General features: G+C 35.7%; 1 protein-coding gene across 1 annotated transcript; it reads right to left on the bottom strand.

Annotated features, from left to right (window-relative positions):
• Positions 1-253: 253 nt before the first annotated feature.
• LOC132626511 (TATA-box-binding protein) lies at positions 254-8,370 on the bottom strand. Its single transcript, XM_060341428.1, has 10 exons — positions 8,133-8,370; positions 6,888-7,002; positions 6,278-6,365; positions 5,426-5,497; positions 5,216-5,266; positions 3,769-3,813; positions 2,883-2,975; positions 1,345-1,446; positions 1,175-1,248; positions 254-550 (listed from the first exon to the last, which is right to left on the bottom strand). Coding segments are annotated over exons 2-10 (603 nt in total). The 5' UTR covers positions 6,965-7,002; positions 8,133-8,370; the 3' UTR covers positions 254-549.
• Between the last annotated feature and the right edge of the window lie 7,464 nt (positions 8,371-15,834).

Here is a 15,834-nt window from a genome sequence, read left to right as displayed (position 1 = left end):
AGCAAACAAACTAATAAAATGAAGAAACGCCTCACAAAAATTTAGGAATATTACCATGTCAATGTCATCATTCAAACGAATGCAATATATACAAAGCTAACATGTACACTACAGTTCTTGAACACTAAACTAAACAATAAAAATTTTGTAGGATGTGTTTTGGTAAATAAAGATAGCATTTAAGATCAGGTAAAACGTTCAGCATAGAAGGCAAGTTAGGCACACGCATTTGCAGGTCAAACTGAGGAAAACAAAACCAAAAAGCTGCTTTCAAGAATTATAGACTCAACAAGTACAAGAAAATTGAGAACCAACGATCAGTTTCTTGGCTGGCCCTAAATTGAAATTTATGATATGCTACAAGTGAAGTAACACAGTTATCCCGATCTTGCTAAAGTTCCAACCTATCAGTTGTAACTTAAACAAACTTCCCACGAAACGCCTGATTTATAGAATATCTACAATTAAGAAAACCCAAGGAAGTCTTCAAATTTGAACCACCCTGCAGTTAGTCATAGCAGATGCTCCACTGCATGAAACAGTATCAACTCTGCAAGCAACCAACAATGTAATATAAAGATGAGGATAGGTTATATTGTCATATAAATGCAACAGGCCTCCCTACAATTGCACCTGATGCTCAAATAAAGAATACCCCCACCCCCCTTTTTCCAAACTGCATGAACTTCTCCCCGCAAACTATTTCATCCGTTCTTTTCTGAATATCTTTCAAAGATAAAAGTTGACACAACACTAGCTTCTACACTGCATGACTAAATTCTCTTCTTTAAACATAAATGGAAAGGGAAACATTTTGTGCAATGACAAGTATTTCAGTTTTTCCATCACCAATTAATGAGTTCACTATTCCATCCAAAAGTCCATCCAAAAGCAAGATGTAGAAAATCTTTTTTTCTTGACTATGCATTTACTGCAACAAATAACCACTAGAAAGTTATGTTCCCAGTCTCAAAAAAGGAAAGAAAAAAAAACACTCGGAAGTTACACCTTACGTCTTATAATGCATGTTAACTAATTGACTAGTGGTTTACGACAACTTAAGATGCTAATCAGTAATCCCTTTATCACATATTTACAACCCCTCCCAATGATGGACTAATATTTTATCGCCCGAAACAAAAATTACGCGTATACAAACAGCCTATGGTCATACCATTGCTGATTCTTCCTGAACTCAGTAAGAACTGGGTATATGTTCTCAAACGCAGTATATGTCTCATCTCTAACCTGAAATACATATAAAATGCGTAATGAGGTAAACCACCAGCATAACACGTTGAAATTTAGTGAAGAATCCATTAACCGGCAGATACTATGTATTACCTTGGCTCCTGTGATGACAATTTTCCCAGAAACAAAAATAAGCAGCACTATTTTTGGTTGTTTCATGCGATATATTAATCCAGGAAACAGTTCTGGCTCGTACTGCACCAAGAGAAATGGAAGATGATAAATACAAGGAAGAATATTAACAATCAAGTCAACATACTGGTTTCTTTCTGTCAGAAATCCCACTAAACGGTTCTTTTGACTTTCTATTTAAGACATCATTAATTCTAATGAATATATCAAGGTACTGAAACTCAAGCACCGCCACCTGGACCAACCACTTGGAACTATGTACTAGTAGCTTTTTTGGTCAGACACAAGGTAGAACTCATTTTAAATCACAAATCATAAATGAAGCATGGGAGACAGCTATACCACAAACCAATCCCTATTATGGTACAACCTCTACCCCTAAAAATTATTCAATTAAATTTGGAACACGCCGACGATATTGCAAAATGGAGGGACAAATTAAAATGCCAAGAGAGAGATGCCAACAAGATTCTTACAACAAAAGGCTGATACCATGGGGTATAAAGCAGATGATCATGAGATGCTAAGAACTGCATAACTAGGCAAAGTGAAGTTTGACCACAAGAAGGGAAGCAAGTGCATTCAAGGTCTAAGTTGAGCCTTTATCCATCTTAATCAAATTCAGTTAAATAAATGGTTTCTCTATAAATGCGTGATAATATGCATACCATAGTTTGTAAAGTTAAATTGACTAACATGATTATATTATTATTTACAAAAAAAAAAAATTTAGTAGTACTTGATAAACAATTGAGATGAAGAAATATCAAATCATGGTTTAAGTTTGAATCGTTAATGAATATAAATAATAGAAGATATGAAGTTCTAAAGTGTATCAAATAGTTCAGACTTGTCAAAACATAGGATGTCATAGACGGATTATCATTCATGACCAAGATTTTTTGTCACTTCAATTCAGTGCCATTTGCAGTTCAACCCATGGTTAAAAACCAAGACAATGACCTAGTTATTTTTCTGGTTAATGGCCAAAACCTTTGACGAAAAGATTAATATTTCTCATGCTTGCTTATTCTGTTATACAAAAAGCTTTTGTTAACCACACATAAAATACCAGACTTTGAAGTTCCGAGCATTTCAAATAACCTACACTTCCAAGACAATTGACATGAAGGATAGCAGTTCAAGAATACCTAATATCTAAAACCAACAATATATTGAATCTTGGAAATTATTATCTGTAACCGATAGAATTGCAGGATACTGCATATGAAGACATGTTGAGGAAAAGGTTATATAATACCTCCAACAGTATAACTTTAAAAGGAACATATATTGAAATTTCAAAACTTGATCTGCTATAGATGCAATTACAGGAGAATACACCGAATAAGAAAGAAAGCAAAAGCAGAATTTGGTTTGACAGAAACATAACCAAATAATCAATTGCCTGAAAGGCTTACAGGTACAACAGGCATTGCAATTACAATATTCACTAAAATTATGAATACTGAAATATAGTGTTACATCTCAATACTTACACTTGAGAAAGCACCGTGGGCATACGCAAGGCCTTCAAGTCTAATAGGAAATTTAACATCACAAGAACCAACAATATTCTGGATCTTAAAATCCTACAATGGAGAAAAACAGTTTAATAACTGAAACATGTAGCAGAAACAACAAAAAGAATAAAAATTATAGCTAGACTACTGTTTGGTATCAAGTGCTACTTTATTTGTGTATGTTTCCTTAAAACTACAGCCAAAGAAAAAGCAATGTCTAAAATAGTTTAAGTCATTTTGAAGCATTTTCAAAACAAGTGCTAATTCTTGAAACAAAAGAAAGAGCCGCTTCAAGGACATTGCAAAATGAGTACTGCAGGCTTTGATCACATATCATAGCTTAGCAGAGACTATAGGGTTTCCTCTGCACAACTTGTTGATCGAGGTTGTGAGTTTACTTTTTGCCTTGATTCTACGGAATATCAAAGCACCACAGTAGTTTGCAGGATAAACCACTCCCTCTGCAGGCTGGCTCAAAGCAGTATTCTGATTTGTATTTTGCCGTGAAATCCTTAATATACATAAAGTCCTCTTAATTATTTATGCCGGATTCATGTGAAAATTGGTACCATCATTGACGGGTTAGATCCAGGTATAGTGGAATAGATCCAAAAGGTGTAGTTCTGACATAGAACTTTAGAAAAGAGTTTGCACTCTCAAAATGGAAAAAGAAAAATGTTTCAAAACTGTAAAGAATCAATGGAAACATATAAAGTTCCTTTTTTTTTTTTTTTTTTGGCTGAAGAGGCAGTTTCTTCTTCCCATTCGTTATTTTCATTTTCACATTCAGGATGAGGAAGGGGATATGTCAGTATCTGTCTATAAAATTCAACCAACTGAATAACTGAGTGCTGGTGGTTACCTTAAACTTGGCTGGAAAACCAAGCTTTTGAATGATTCTAGCATACTGAAAAAGATTAGGAAAACATCAAATAAGAAAGATAAGTACTTGAAAATAAAAAAAGTATCTTGAGAACTTAACAATTTCTTAAAATAACTACTACTCTCTCCGTCCCAAAAAGATTGTCTTAGTTTGACTTGACATGTAGTTTAAGAAATAAAGGAATACTTTTGAAATGTGTGGTCCAGAACAAGCCTTAGATATTTGTGTGGTTGTGAATCATCTCATAAAGTTAAATTGTTACTAAATACAGATAGAAATGTGTCAATCTTTTTGAGACAAATTAATAAGGAAAGCAAGACAATCTTTGTGGGACGGAGGGAGTACTTATAAGCTAAGTTACACGGACTCGCCATTTTGGGTGTCGTCCCCGTCCGGGATACGGTCGGGTGTGGGTGCGGGGACAGCAAACGTCCAGGATACGGTCAATTACATACGGATACTTTGACCGGAGTCCGTCGACAAATTTGGGGGAAAATTTTGAGATTTGATTTCTCAAAATTAAAAATAAAACAGATTTAAGATAAGAAAAATGACATACCTTTAATATTATAGTACTTTTAGATAAACCAAGAATACAAGGTTGTGTTGAGTTCGAATGGCAGAGAGAAGCAGTGATATAGATGGAGGGTTTGTTTTCGGCCTTGAATGGCTTCCTCTTTCTATCTTGAGGAAAGAATGAAAGACTGTGAAAGAGATGACCTAGAGGCTTGAAAACTTTGCTCTGTAAAAGCTTGAAAAGGAAATTTGGGAATATGAAGAAGACGACTACTTACAGCTGGAGGAGACATGTAGTCGTGTACAAGCTAAATTAGGACACTTAAAAGTCTTAATTGTATTAACGTACAAAAATAACCCCTTTATTCTTCATATGTGCTATTTTTATCCCCTTTATTTTCCATTATATGCTACTTGTGACACAAAATTGAAAGGCACCTAATTATGCTATTTATAAATGTTTCTTTCTTATACAATATAGGGATAATTTTAAAATTAATTCTTAGCATGTCAATTTTTTGATAATTAATTTATATTTTTAATCGCACAAAAGTACGGACATATTTACTGGTTGAACATAATAAAATTGACCCCTTTGTACAATGGATTATTATTGGAACGTATTTTTTCATATGCCATTTATATTTTTTCATATTTACAGCCAAATCCCCGCACCCGTATCCATAACTGGATACGCACCCCGGAATCTTAAATTTAGATTTTGCCGAATCCGACACTCGAATCCGTACCCGTATCGGATACCCGCACCTGAGTCCATGTAACTTAGCTTAAAAGACATAAAAAAAATCGCTGAACGGTCGGGACCTTTTCAAGATATATACTGGACTGATCCTTAATCCAAATTAGAATTATCTAAAGGATACAGTACTAGCTATTAACCAGTACATACTTTCCGGGCTGCCAACTTTGATTGTTGTTCACTTTTGGCTCCAGTACAAACCTGAGACAGATAAACTCACGCTTAAAAAGCAGATAACAATATTTACAAACATTATAACAAGGTGATATTAAAAGTTTCCAGAATTATCTATATCAATCAAAAACTTGATAAGCAACAATGCCAAAATTTGCTAAAACCAAACTGCCGTTTAGAACATACCATCTTCCCAGAAGCAAAAATCAGTGCTGTAGTTTTTGGTTCTCTAATTCTCATGATCACTGCAGCAAAACGCTGAAAGCACAACATATTGTTAGAAGTAATATATACTCTCATTCTCAATTGCTTGACAAAGGAAGCACTACCGGTACAACATGCAAATATTCATAAATAGCCCGTTCAGCAGATCCAACTAAAATACAGTGATGAAACAAGTTAAGAAGTATAACTTTAGAAACAAATTTAAACAGTAGCTAAGTAGAAATCCAGTAACATACTGACCAATTCCTAGTTGACATGCACAGTTGATTAGTTGAGCATAATTTATCGTCGGCATATTTGCACATGCATATATGGCCATGCAATGTTGACTTACTGAACTTGGTATGCATGTACAAATATATAAAACCGACGATAAATTATGCTCAACTCATCACTTCTTGACATTAAAACAAGTCATTTGGAGGAAAATCCTTGAACAAAAAAAAAATCATTTGGAGGGAAACCGCCAAGGAGAGAAAATTGTCAATTGCCTCATAAGTTACTGTTCAGAACAATAGTCACATGCTCAAATAAAGTCCATTTAGTTATGCAGGAAGCATCTATTATCTCCCAACATTCACAACCACGAAAGCAGCAAAACTTTGTTTTATTTCTTTCCAAATCGTGAAGCACAAAATAAATCATTTGAAAGCAACAAGTTAGCAAAAATAGCAAATCTTTGACAGTCTCATAAGAAGATCTAATAGTACAGAGCTCCATCACATATTAGATAAAACACATCCTGAATGTGCATTAAGACGATCTATTATCTTATCACCAACTACAATAACAAACTATAGCGCAGAAATATACCTTTGGATTATACTCAGCATTTCGAGCTTGGAGTGCAATAGCTTTCAGGTCCAACTTGCAGTCCAAGTTCACCGTTGAGACAATGTTCCTAGCAGTGAAAAAGAACGACAGATGCATAGGTCACTTAGTGGAAATCTACTTTTAAAATACACACTAACTGCCACTTGCACCAATCAGCCTAATCATTATCAACTTCTTTATAATCAAAAAATTTATGACCCAAACTTCCATTTCTAGAAATTTTCAGTTCTCCGTCTCCACTTTCTCAATTGTCTTTGTTTTTCTTGACAACCGAGAAATCCCCGAGGGAGCACGGTTCAACACTTGTGGATGTCAGTACTACTCCCTACATCTTAATGCAATTGATAACGGTTCAAAACTGGTGGATATCAATACTAGATTACTACTCCCTCCATTTTAATGCAATTGATAATATCTGTTTTCCCAAACAACAATTTAACAAATTATTACATTATATTTTAAGGACTCAAATAAAACACTAAGTTTTCAGGACAAGAATTAACGACCAGTGACTTGCAAACCATTCATAGACCCTATTACTGGCTTTTATAGGTGATAAAGCTAGTAGAAGTGATAAGAATTAACTTACTGGAGCGTCGGGACTATTCCAGAAGGGTGCTTGGAAAGATCAACTGGCTGGCTCCCCTCATATCCTTGATCTGCCATTCGTCGTTTGACCTAGTCCCTTTAGTATACACGAAACTCTACAAAATGGAATTAAAGTAGCAGATAAAATCAATTTCTCGTTAATAAATATTACAGCCTATGTTGCTCGGACTCTGCAAAAATGATGCTGCACCTGTCTCGGATCCTCCAAAAATGCACTACTTTGGAGGATCCGACACACACCCAATGACATTTTTAAGAGTCCGAGCAATGTAGAATACAACTACTATGAATCAATCCCAAGCTAGTTGGACTTTACAAATCGTCACTATCACTAAAAGTTATCTACAATTTCTATAGAATCAATATCTCGTTAATAAATAAACTATTTTGCATCAATAACCAGCTAGCTGTGTTTGCAATATAAATCCTCACTATCCATGTAGTTCATTTAGACCTATCCCCATCCACTATTCAATTTTTTTTTTTTAATAAACGTGGTGTCCAAGAAAGCTTGCGCGCACCTCGACTAATTCCACGGGATACCTGCCACCTCCCACCAGCAACAAGTACCATGTAACTCTGTCCAGCACGGCTAGAACAGATGGGATCACCTATTTTTTTTATTTTTTTTTTGTCTCTGAGGCCTCATGGTGCTCAACCCACTTCATTGACTACTAGGTCACACACCTTGGGTGCCCCAATATTCAAAAATTTAGGCTCCCTAACACTAAAAGTTATCTACAATTTCTACAGAATCAATTTTTTTCATTAATAATGAAAATAGTAATTCCTCTCCACATAGGCAAAAAAAAAAAAATCAATTTGATTTCTTCCTTTCTGTCTAAATATTTGGTAGACAACGTTACTCAATACAGTGAAATAGACAAAATATTAACAACTATTCGCCTAAAGAAAGGGTTTAAAAAAAAAGGGAATATGAATTCTGCCCCTCACCCTCAAGCCTACCCAATTTTTCGTTTCTCTTATCAATTGTTATTTTCAATTCAACTCAAATAAAATCACTAAGTTTATGGGACAGGAGAATCAGGACTAGTCTTGTTAAAGCAAAATCAGGACTTTAGGCCTATAACACATCCGATAGAACATGGAAAATAAACTGGAGTACAATATGGCAAAAATTCGCTCAGTAAAGAAATTGTTACAATAAAACTCGAATGCTTAATGAAACAAGATGAGGTTATCATAAAATGGATCAGATCCAGACCTTTTAAAGCAAAATCTAAAACCTAGGGTTTGCTTAAATTGGAGCTCAGATTGGGCAGAAAGGGCTGATTTAGGAAGGTGTAGAGCAAAAAGGAATTGTTAGCGGTAAAGAATTTGAAAGGATGATTCTTTTATATGAAAGGGGAAGATTTATGTAGAGCGACAAGGAAGGGGTTATATAGAGAGAGGGGAGAGAGTTTGAGAAGGAACGATCTGAAGAAAGAGCTTTATGTGAGGCGTGTGGGATTTGAGTATTTGTGGGATGGGGGCTGCGTCTAATTTACTCAATTACCCTCGGCTGGGTAACTTAAGATGCTCATGCTTTGATGGGTAATATGGTACTACCAAAAATACATGTTAATGTTGAACAAATATGTGTTTATATATTGGAAATATTGTCACTCTTTTTTTTTAGGCAGTCCCAAAAAGAATGACACTTTTTTATAGTACTTAGTAACAATTTAATTTCAGACTTCTCATTTGACATTTTAATGAAATGATTTATAGCCACAAAAACTATGACTTAATTTAGACCTCAAGTTTCAAAAGTTTTCTTTTATTTCTTAAACTACGTGTCTAGCCAAACATCTTCACATAAATTGAGACGGAAAGAGTGTTATATTTGAAAAATATATTATTAAATAACTATACTTAGCCAACGAAACGTGCCCTTATAAATTTAATTATAATTTTCAAATAAATAATATGTTAATTGAAATAATTAGTGGCAATTATAAATAAGGACTACATACACCATGCTCTATATAGGAATGTGAATGGCAAGTTGATCAAAGAGGTCTTATAGAAGTGGGGAAATTATTTTGGTCACAGCTAAGGAAGGTTTTAAGCACTCTAGTATTAAGGATCCGTAGAATACGGTTGACCTACGAGCTTTAATGTGTGATTAATGTGATTATTTGTTAAAAATGTTTTCTTTCTTGCAAAATTTGGCATACTAATATCATAACTCCACTTTGGGGCAAAAATATCCTTTAAGGAAAAGATTTGGTTAAAAAATGTTATAAGGATTTAATTCATTTCATTTCCGGACCAAAACACACTTAATATTTCTCTTAAGTAGAGTTACTACTGATTTGGTCTAAATGTTATGATTTTAATCCTTATAGTTTTATATATGAAAAAATAAATGGAGTATATCTTCTTTATAAGAATAGTAAAGGTTTCGATAAGTATGAAAGAAAAAAGAGTTTACTTATTTATTTTAATCCATTTGAAGCTCAATCAACCATATTTTACAACCAAAGCCAACCTCCTTCAAATAAAGGTCCAAGTGTATTTCTCTTTGTTTATTTGCCTTAAAATTTTGGGCTTTCGGCCCAAAAAGTGTTTAAAAACAGCCTTAAGTCATATAAATCTTTCAAAAGTCCATTTACACTTATCTTTTTTGAAATTCTTGTTTTGTTCTGATTGTTTACTAAAATCAGTCCAGATTTCTCAAATTAGCCCAACATACATTTCAACCAAATTTGCTTGAAGCCTTAAATCAGTCCATTTTTTTTAATTTCTTAAAGTGGGCCTATGGCCCAAACAACCTATTTTACTCTTTTAGCTTCCAAAGAGGTATAAGGCCCAAACCGATTCAATTTTGATTCCAAAAATCCATTTAACTTTTAACGTAAATCATCATTTTCCAGTTTCATACTTTGCAAAATATTTAAAGTTTTCCAATTGCACAAGTGAGTAAGAACCGTGTCTAACCTTGAAACTCATTTTTGAAAATGTTTAGCTACTACATGAGTTTTTCCCAAGTTCTAATCGCATTTGGGTTTCAATATATATATCAAGTTGTTTACATATACAACAAATATACAAATATAAAGAAAGGGAAAGAGGACAGTTAGGCTGATGGGCCTACTTAATGTAACACTCTGTAAATTCGAGTTAGGCGTGAATGTGTTAAATGAGTGTTAACGTGACATTTTATCCATATGAATTCTCATAGGTATGACTTTGGGTGGAAATAGTTGGTTTGGAATCAAGACGAATAGTGAGGTGCTTAAGATTCGATAGAATCGGCTAAGTTTTCGATACGTCTGACTTCCATGCCAATCTCGTGTAAATCCTTTGAGAATTTGAGAAAGCTCAAAACATGAAAGTTGTAGCCCTTTAAAATAGCTTTCCAACGGTATATTGTGGAGACCTATGACCGTTTTACTAACCTGCGTTTTGCAGGATCATCTTGTGGTTGATCCTGCGTTTCACAGGATTGAACACCAAAAATCATGCCCCTCTGACATGTCGTGCATCAGGACTGCATTTCATGGGTTAAACGCGTGATTCACGAGATGTATCACGCGCCTTACTAGTCCATAAAAAGCCCCAGAAGATGAAATTTTCATAAACCTTCATTCCACTTCATTTTTGGCCGACTTTTTGAAGAGAAATACCCTAGAACTTTCCCAAACCTTCTAAGGTGAATTCTTCCTCAAACCCTAAGTATTATTCCGTCATATTAGCAAGGATTAACACCTATATACGGATTGTTAACAAGATTCTACTCTACAATCCTAAGGTTCTCAAGAAAACCCTTCTCAAGGATTCAAGTTAATATTATTAGGATTCTTCTCCGAAAGCTTTGGAGCGATTAAGGTATGTAAGACTTTCCTATTTCCAATCAATTATAGATTTGAGTTGGTGATTATGGACTCTATGTTCTTGAGAGATAAGTTAATGGGTTAGATAGCAAGAAACGTATGAACTATTGTATGGTTTGGATTTTTGACTTAGGGTTATTGTAATCATATGGGTGATGAAGAGTGATATTAATTATATCTATTTGAGATTGTAGAATCACCTAGAAGCAAGAGGTGGGTAACTGGGCGAAGAAACACCATTGCTGGAGATTGTGGAGCTTTATGCCCACCAAGTGTTTGACAAAATGCTTAGATGACCAAATCATGGATATTATTGCTTATTTGACTTGTATTGCTATAGATTAAAGTTAAAAGGGTTGACGAACGTTGTATTACGCTCAAAGGCTGGAATTAATGTATGTGAGGCTAACTGTTATAGCCCGTACCTTTTACGTTCGGATATTTCGAGGTAGTCGTGGAATGTTGAGGGTAAGACCATTTTCAAAAATTATTTTAATGTACAAGTTGTTATGAATATTATTTATGAATATTATTAGTATGGAAATATTGAGAAAGGCCAAGGGTAAAAAGGGAAATTCGCAAAGAGGTTCATGGAAATATTGTGGAAGGCTAAAGGCAAAATGGGAATTTCACAAAAACAACATTCAAGAAAATTCTTAAAAAAGGCCATTTGGCCGTGTGGTGTGTGTATGTGTATATGTGTGGGTCCCACCCTTTTATGGGCTATATAATTATATATATGGGCATGCTTACATAGCAAGACTTGTTAGTCATCTTTTCTAATTCAAGAAAGTTCAAGAAACATGGAGGAAAAAAATGAAGAGGCCATTCGGCCATAGCTCCAAAAAATGACCCCATGGAAATTGATCAAGAAAAATTATTTTCTTCTAGTATTTCCACTAAATGGAAGGCCCTAATTAACATGGAAGGGTTGTTGGAGCAATAAGAGCATTTATTGTGCAAGTGGTGAACCTAGCCGAACAAGAAGGGATAAGTGAAGAAAGGTATGTGTTCAATCCTCTTTTCATATATTATGGATGCTTTGTATATGTTGTAGAATGAGGAATGAATGAAATTCATGAAATATGTAAGTATAGGGGTGTTGGCCGAATGGAAGTGGTGTGGTATAAAAGTGATGAATTAATTTTATTTAGTAGTTTGATTGTTGTGTTGTGGATTCCATGATGTAAAATGAAGGTTTGGTGGCTTGAAATGAATTTGAAATTGTTTGTGCATTATTGAAGAAGTTAGTGTGACATTAGTGTGGTTTCTTATATTTGTAAGAATAAATTTGTTAATGTATGAGTTGTTGACATAATTCATGAATTTGGAAAGGAGACATGTGTTTGGAAGATTGTAAGTTGGGTTGTTGTAATTGAATTTGAAAGAAGGAAGTGTATTGTTATGGTTCTTGTTGCATTTGGAAGGTTTTGGGTGAAGTGGCATATTGGCTAGATTGTTTTAAATATTGTATGACTTGTTTGAAGTATTCTTGGATTGTGTTTGTAAGGTCTTGGGAAAGTATTTGAATGTGTAAGCATTGATGTTGGCTTGACTATATGTGATGGAATTGGATACATATGAAATGCCGTTGAATTATGTGACAAGAGTTGTTAATGTTAGAATATATTTTGGATTGATTATTAAAGTTGTTAGTATGATTGTTGGTATTGTTATTGATAATGTGGCCGAGTTGAATTCTCGGATTGTTGTTGATAAAATTGGCCGAGTTAGAATCTCGGGGATGGTGTATTTACAGGGGAAATGCTGCCGAAATTTCGGTAGAATATAAATGAATTCATTGGAAAGACTAAGACGAGTATATGTCGATGAATCTAATGATTACGTCAATTCTCTTGAATGTAGATTAGCAAGTTGGACAAATAAGCGTAGCTAGTTGATCGTGGGACAGGTATGTAAGGCTTACCCTTTCTTTCTTTGGCATGTCCTAGAGCCAAGTAAGGTATGATATTGATATGCACATTGGGGTTACTCTATTCTGTGATTCCGAGCTTGTTTATGATTCGTATGCACTTTTGATATGTTCTTAAAAGAATTCTGTAAGAATTAATGTGCTCGACTTTTGAAAACAGTCTGCTATGTTTTGATACGTATGTATGGTTCCAAAAGACCTATCTGATTTGATCCATAATGAGATTCGGAAAGCTCCCGATATGACTATTGTTTTGATTCTCTAAAAGAAAGCTTCTGAAACGTTCAAAGAGTTTCTGTTCCTAAAAGAATTCCGTAAGTATCAATGTCCCTAACTTTGGTATATGGTCTCGGATCGGTTTGATATATGACTATGATCCCTATGGCTCTTGATGTGCTTATGATGTTTGATATGTTCCGAGTGGCATTCGAAAGATATTTGGTATGACAAATGTCTTGATTTTCAAATGATAGTTCGTTCGATTATTCTATCGAGTCTTTGATGTAATTTGATATGTATACATGGTCCCAAAGGCTCCATTTGATTTGATCCATAACGAGGTCCGAAAAGTACTTGACATGATTATGGCTTGATTTTCCGAAAATGGCTTCTGAAACGCCTCTAGAGCGTTCTGTACTTCAAACGCTCGTAACTTTCTTATACTAAATCCGATTGACCCGAAACTTGTTTCTAAGCCTTCAGATGTCACTAAGTGTACATATCCATCGAGTCTTGATTTGTATGCATATGGTTTCTTACTACTCTGCTCGTGCACGCCTCAATGTATCTTTCACTGAGTCCCGGGCCAGGACACGTTATCGTGCGCGTTCCTCGGTATCTTTCACTGAGTCCCGGGCCAGGACATGTTCTCATGCGCACTCCATTGCATTGTTCACCGAGTACCTCATAGGCGGGCCGGGACACGTTATATGAATATGTATATGATGATACGGGGATGGCGGCCAGGATGGCATATGATAACTCTATTCACCGAGACCCGCACTAGAGGGCCGGGACACGTTATATGTATACATGATATATGATCCACCGAGTCCCTCACTAGAGGGCCGGGACATGTTATGCATATATGATATATGATTTGACATGCATGATTCCGATTCACCGTGTCCCTCATTAAAGGGCCGAGTTCTGTTATAAGCATACATGATATATGACTCTGTCCACCGCGTCCCTCATTAAAGGGTCGGGATCTGTCATATGTGTATATGATATATGATGTCCGCATACATGATTCTGTTCACCGCGTCCCTCACTAAAGGGCCGGGATCTGTCATACGCATATACGATATATGATTCTGACATGCATGATCTGTGTTTGGAAAGTAAGCCTTCTGGCAATTCTGTACCTTCTGTACTCCTTCTGACATCGGACTTCGGCATATATGATCTGTGTCTGGAAGCCAAACATTCTGGTATTTGGGATCTGCACGTTTTCTGACATATGCCATCGGCATACACGATTTGTGTTTGAAAAATAAGCGTTTTAGTATTTTGGATAACGTACTTATTGTTTGTACTGTCTGTTTCGATTGTGGTTCGGTTTTTTGTATTTTATGCCTTACATACTCAGTACATATTCTGTACTGATCCCCTCTTCTTCGGGGGCTGCGTTTCATGCCGCGCAGGTACACCCAGATGAGTTGAAGCTATTATAGAAGATGTTCCAGCGAAGATGGCAAGCTCCATTTGCTCCTGGAGTGTTGCTGAGTCAGGGTATATGTGCTACGATTTCTGATTGATGTTAGAGACTTTGCAGAGAGAGTTGTGGGTATTGGTTGTCAGTTCAGTAAGCGGCTCCATCAGCCGATGTGTCCTTTGTATTATGATATAAGCTCTATATGATCACAGATTTTGTTTGTTTTGAAAGTAACGAAAAATAATATTTCTGAAAAATTTACCATGCATTTCATCTTTATTTGATTTAAAGGTCCGAAAGGATTATGCATGTAATAAGAGTCTGTGGGTTCGCTCGGCTCCGGATATGGGGTCGGGTGTCCATCACACCCTAGTAAGGTTAGGGTGTGACACTAACTCTCTACGTTTGGGAATGTTAATGATTCTCCCCACGCCACGTTATTTTACAACGTTACTAATTGCCTTAGAAATATAGTTAAGCTTAGTTCCTTGAATAGTTGCAGAACTTCTATTCTCTAGCTTCGTAATTCGTTCATGACTTTCATTCCGAACGTTGTGAGCTCAGTACGTAATCGATATAGACTTGTGTTTGATACCCATAAGTCTCATTCTAGAATACTCAGCATGTTTATAAATAGTTAAAGCTTCATTTCTCATAATCAGTTCATGAATACATGTATGAGTGAATTATTACCCAGTATGTCGGTGTTGTATCCTTCAGCATGATTCTCAATTCTTTTATGTAAATTGTTTAATGATGAACGCCTGTATTATTGGGCCTAAGGCCGCAGTTATGTATACGTATACATAGGCCCGAGGCTGCAGATTATTTACTCAGATAAACAGGTGGTCCCTCATTCAGAACAGGGAGTATTCATATCTTTACTTCCTTATTTCAGTTCAGTTATCAGTTATCAATTCAGTTTCAGGATTTACAGTTCTTTCTTTCGGTTGTTTTACATACCAGTGCAATGCAAATGTACTGATGTCCCCTTTTATTGCCCGGGGGCCTGCATTTCACGATGCAGGTAACGATTTACAAGTTGACGATTCAGAGCGCTAGGATTATCGTACCAGCTATTTGGTGAGCCCCAGTTCCCTTGTGGCGTTATCACATTTTACAATCTTTTCAGTATTTCTAGTCAGTCAAGTATGTCGGGGGTCTTGCCCCCGTAAACAGTCAGACTTTATTATTCTTAGAGGCTTCATAGACTATACTTGCAGCCAGTCAGATGTTTAGCAGGATTTTGTGTTGGCCTTGTCGGCTACTTATTCAGACTTTCGGGCTTATTCAGTATTTCCGCATTTATGATAACCAGCCAAACTTTTAGTAGATCAGCATGTGTTAGTATTGTTTTTGTATTTAGTATGTTTTGATGTCACATGTTGATTCAGCCAGCTAGCTGGTTCGCTCGGTCACATGCAGTCAGGCATCGACTGTTGTGTTACGCCCAGGCCATGGTTCGGGGTGTGACACTTAAGCCCACCAGTTAACCATT

Source organism: Lycium barbarum, chromosome 2 (genome assembly GCF_019175385.1).
Source record: "Lycium barbarum isolate Lr01 chromosome 2, ASM1917538v2, whole genome shotgun sequence".
NCBI classification, from domain to species: Eukaryota; Viridiplantae; Streptophyta; class Magnoliopsida; order Solanales; family Solanaceae; genus Lycium; species Lycium barbarum.
The sequence above is the reverse complement of the archived record's forward strand: the minus strand, read 5'-3'. Positions and strand labels throughout refer to the sequence as shown.

Bases quoted from the DNA above. Each gene is read 5' to 3' on its own strand.
- LOC132626511 (XM_060341428.1), bottom strand. From the start codon at position 6,964: ATGGCAGATCAAGGATATGAGGGGAGCCAGCCAGTTGATCTTTCCAAG. The intron at 6,366-6,887 runs GTAAGTTAATTC...TTTCACTGCTAG, and splicing joins GGAATAGTCCCGACGCTCCA to GAACATTGTCTCAACGGTGA. The intron at 5,498-6,277 runs GTATATTTCTGC...TTGTGCTTTCAG, and splicing joins ATGCTGAGTATAATCCAAAG to CGTTTTGCTGCAGTGATCAT.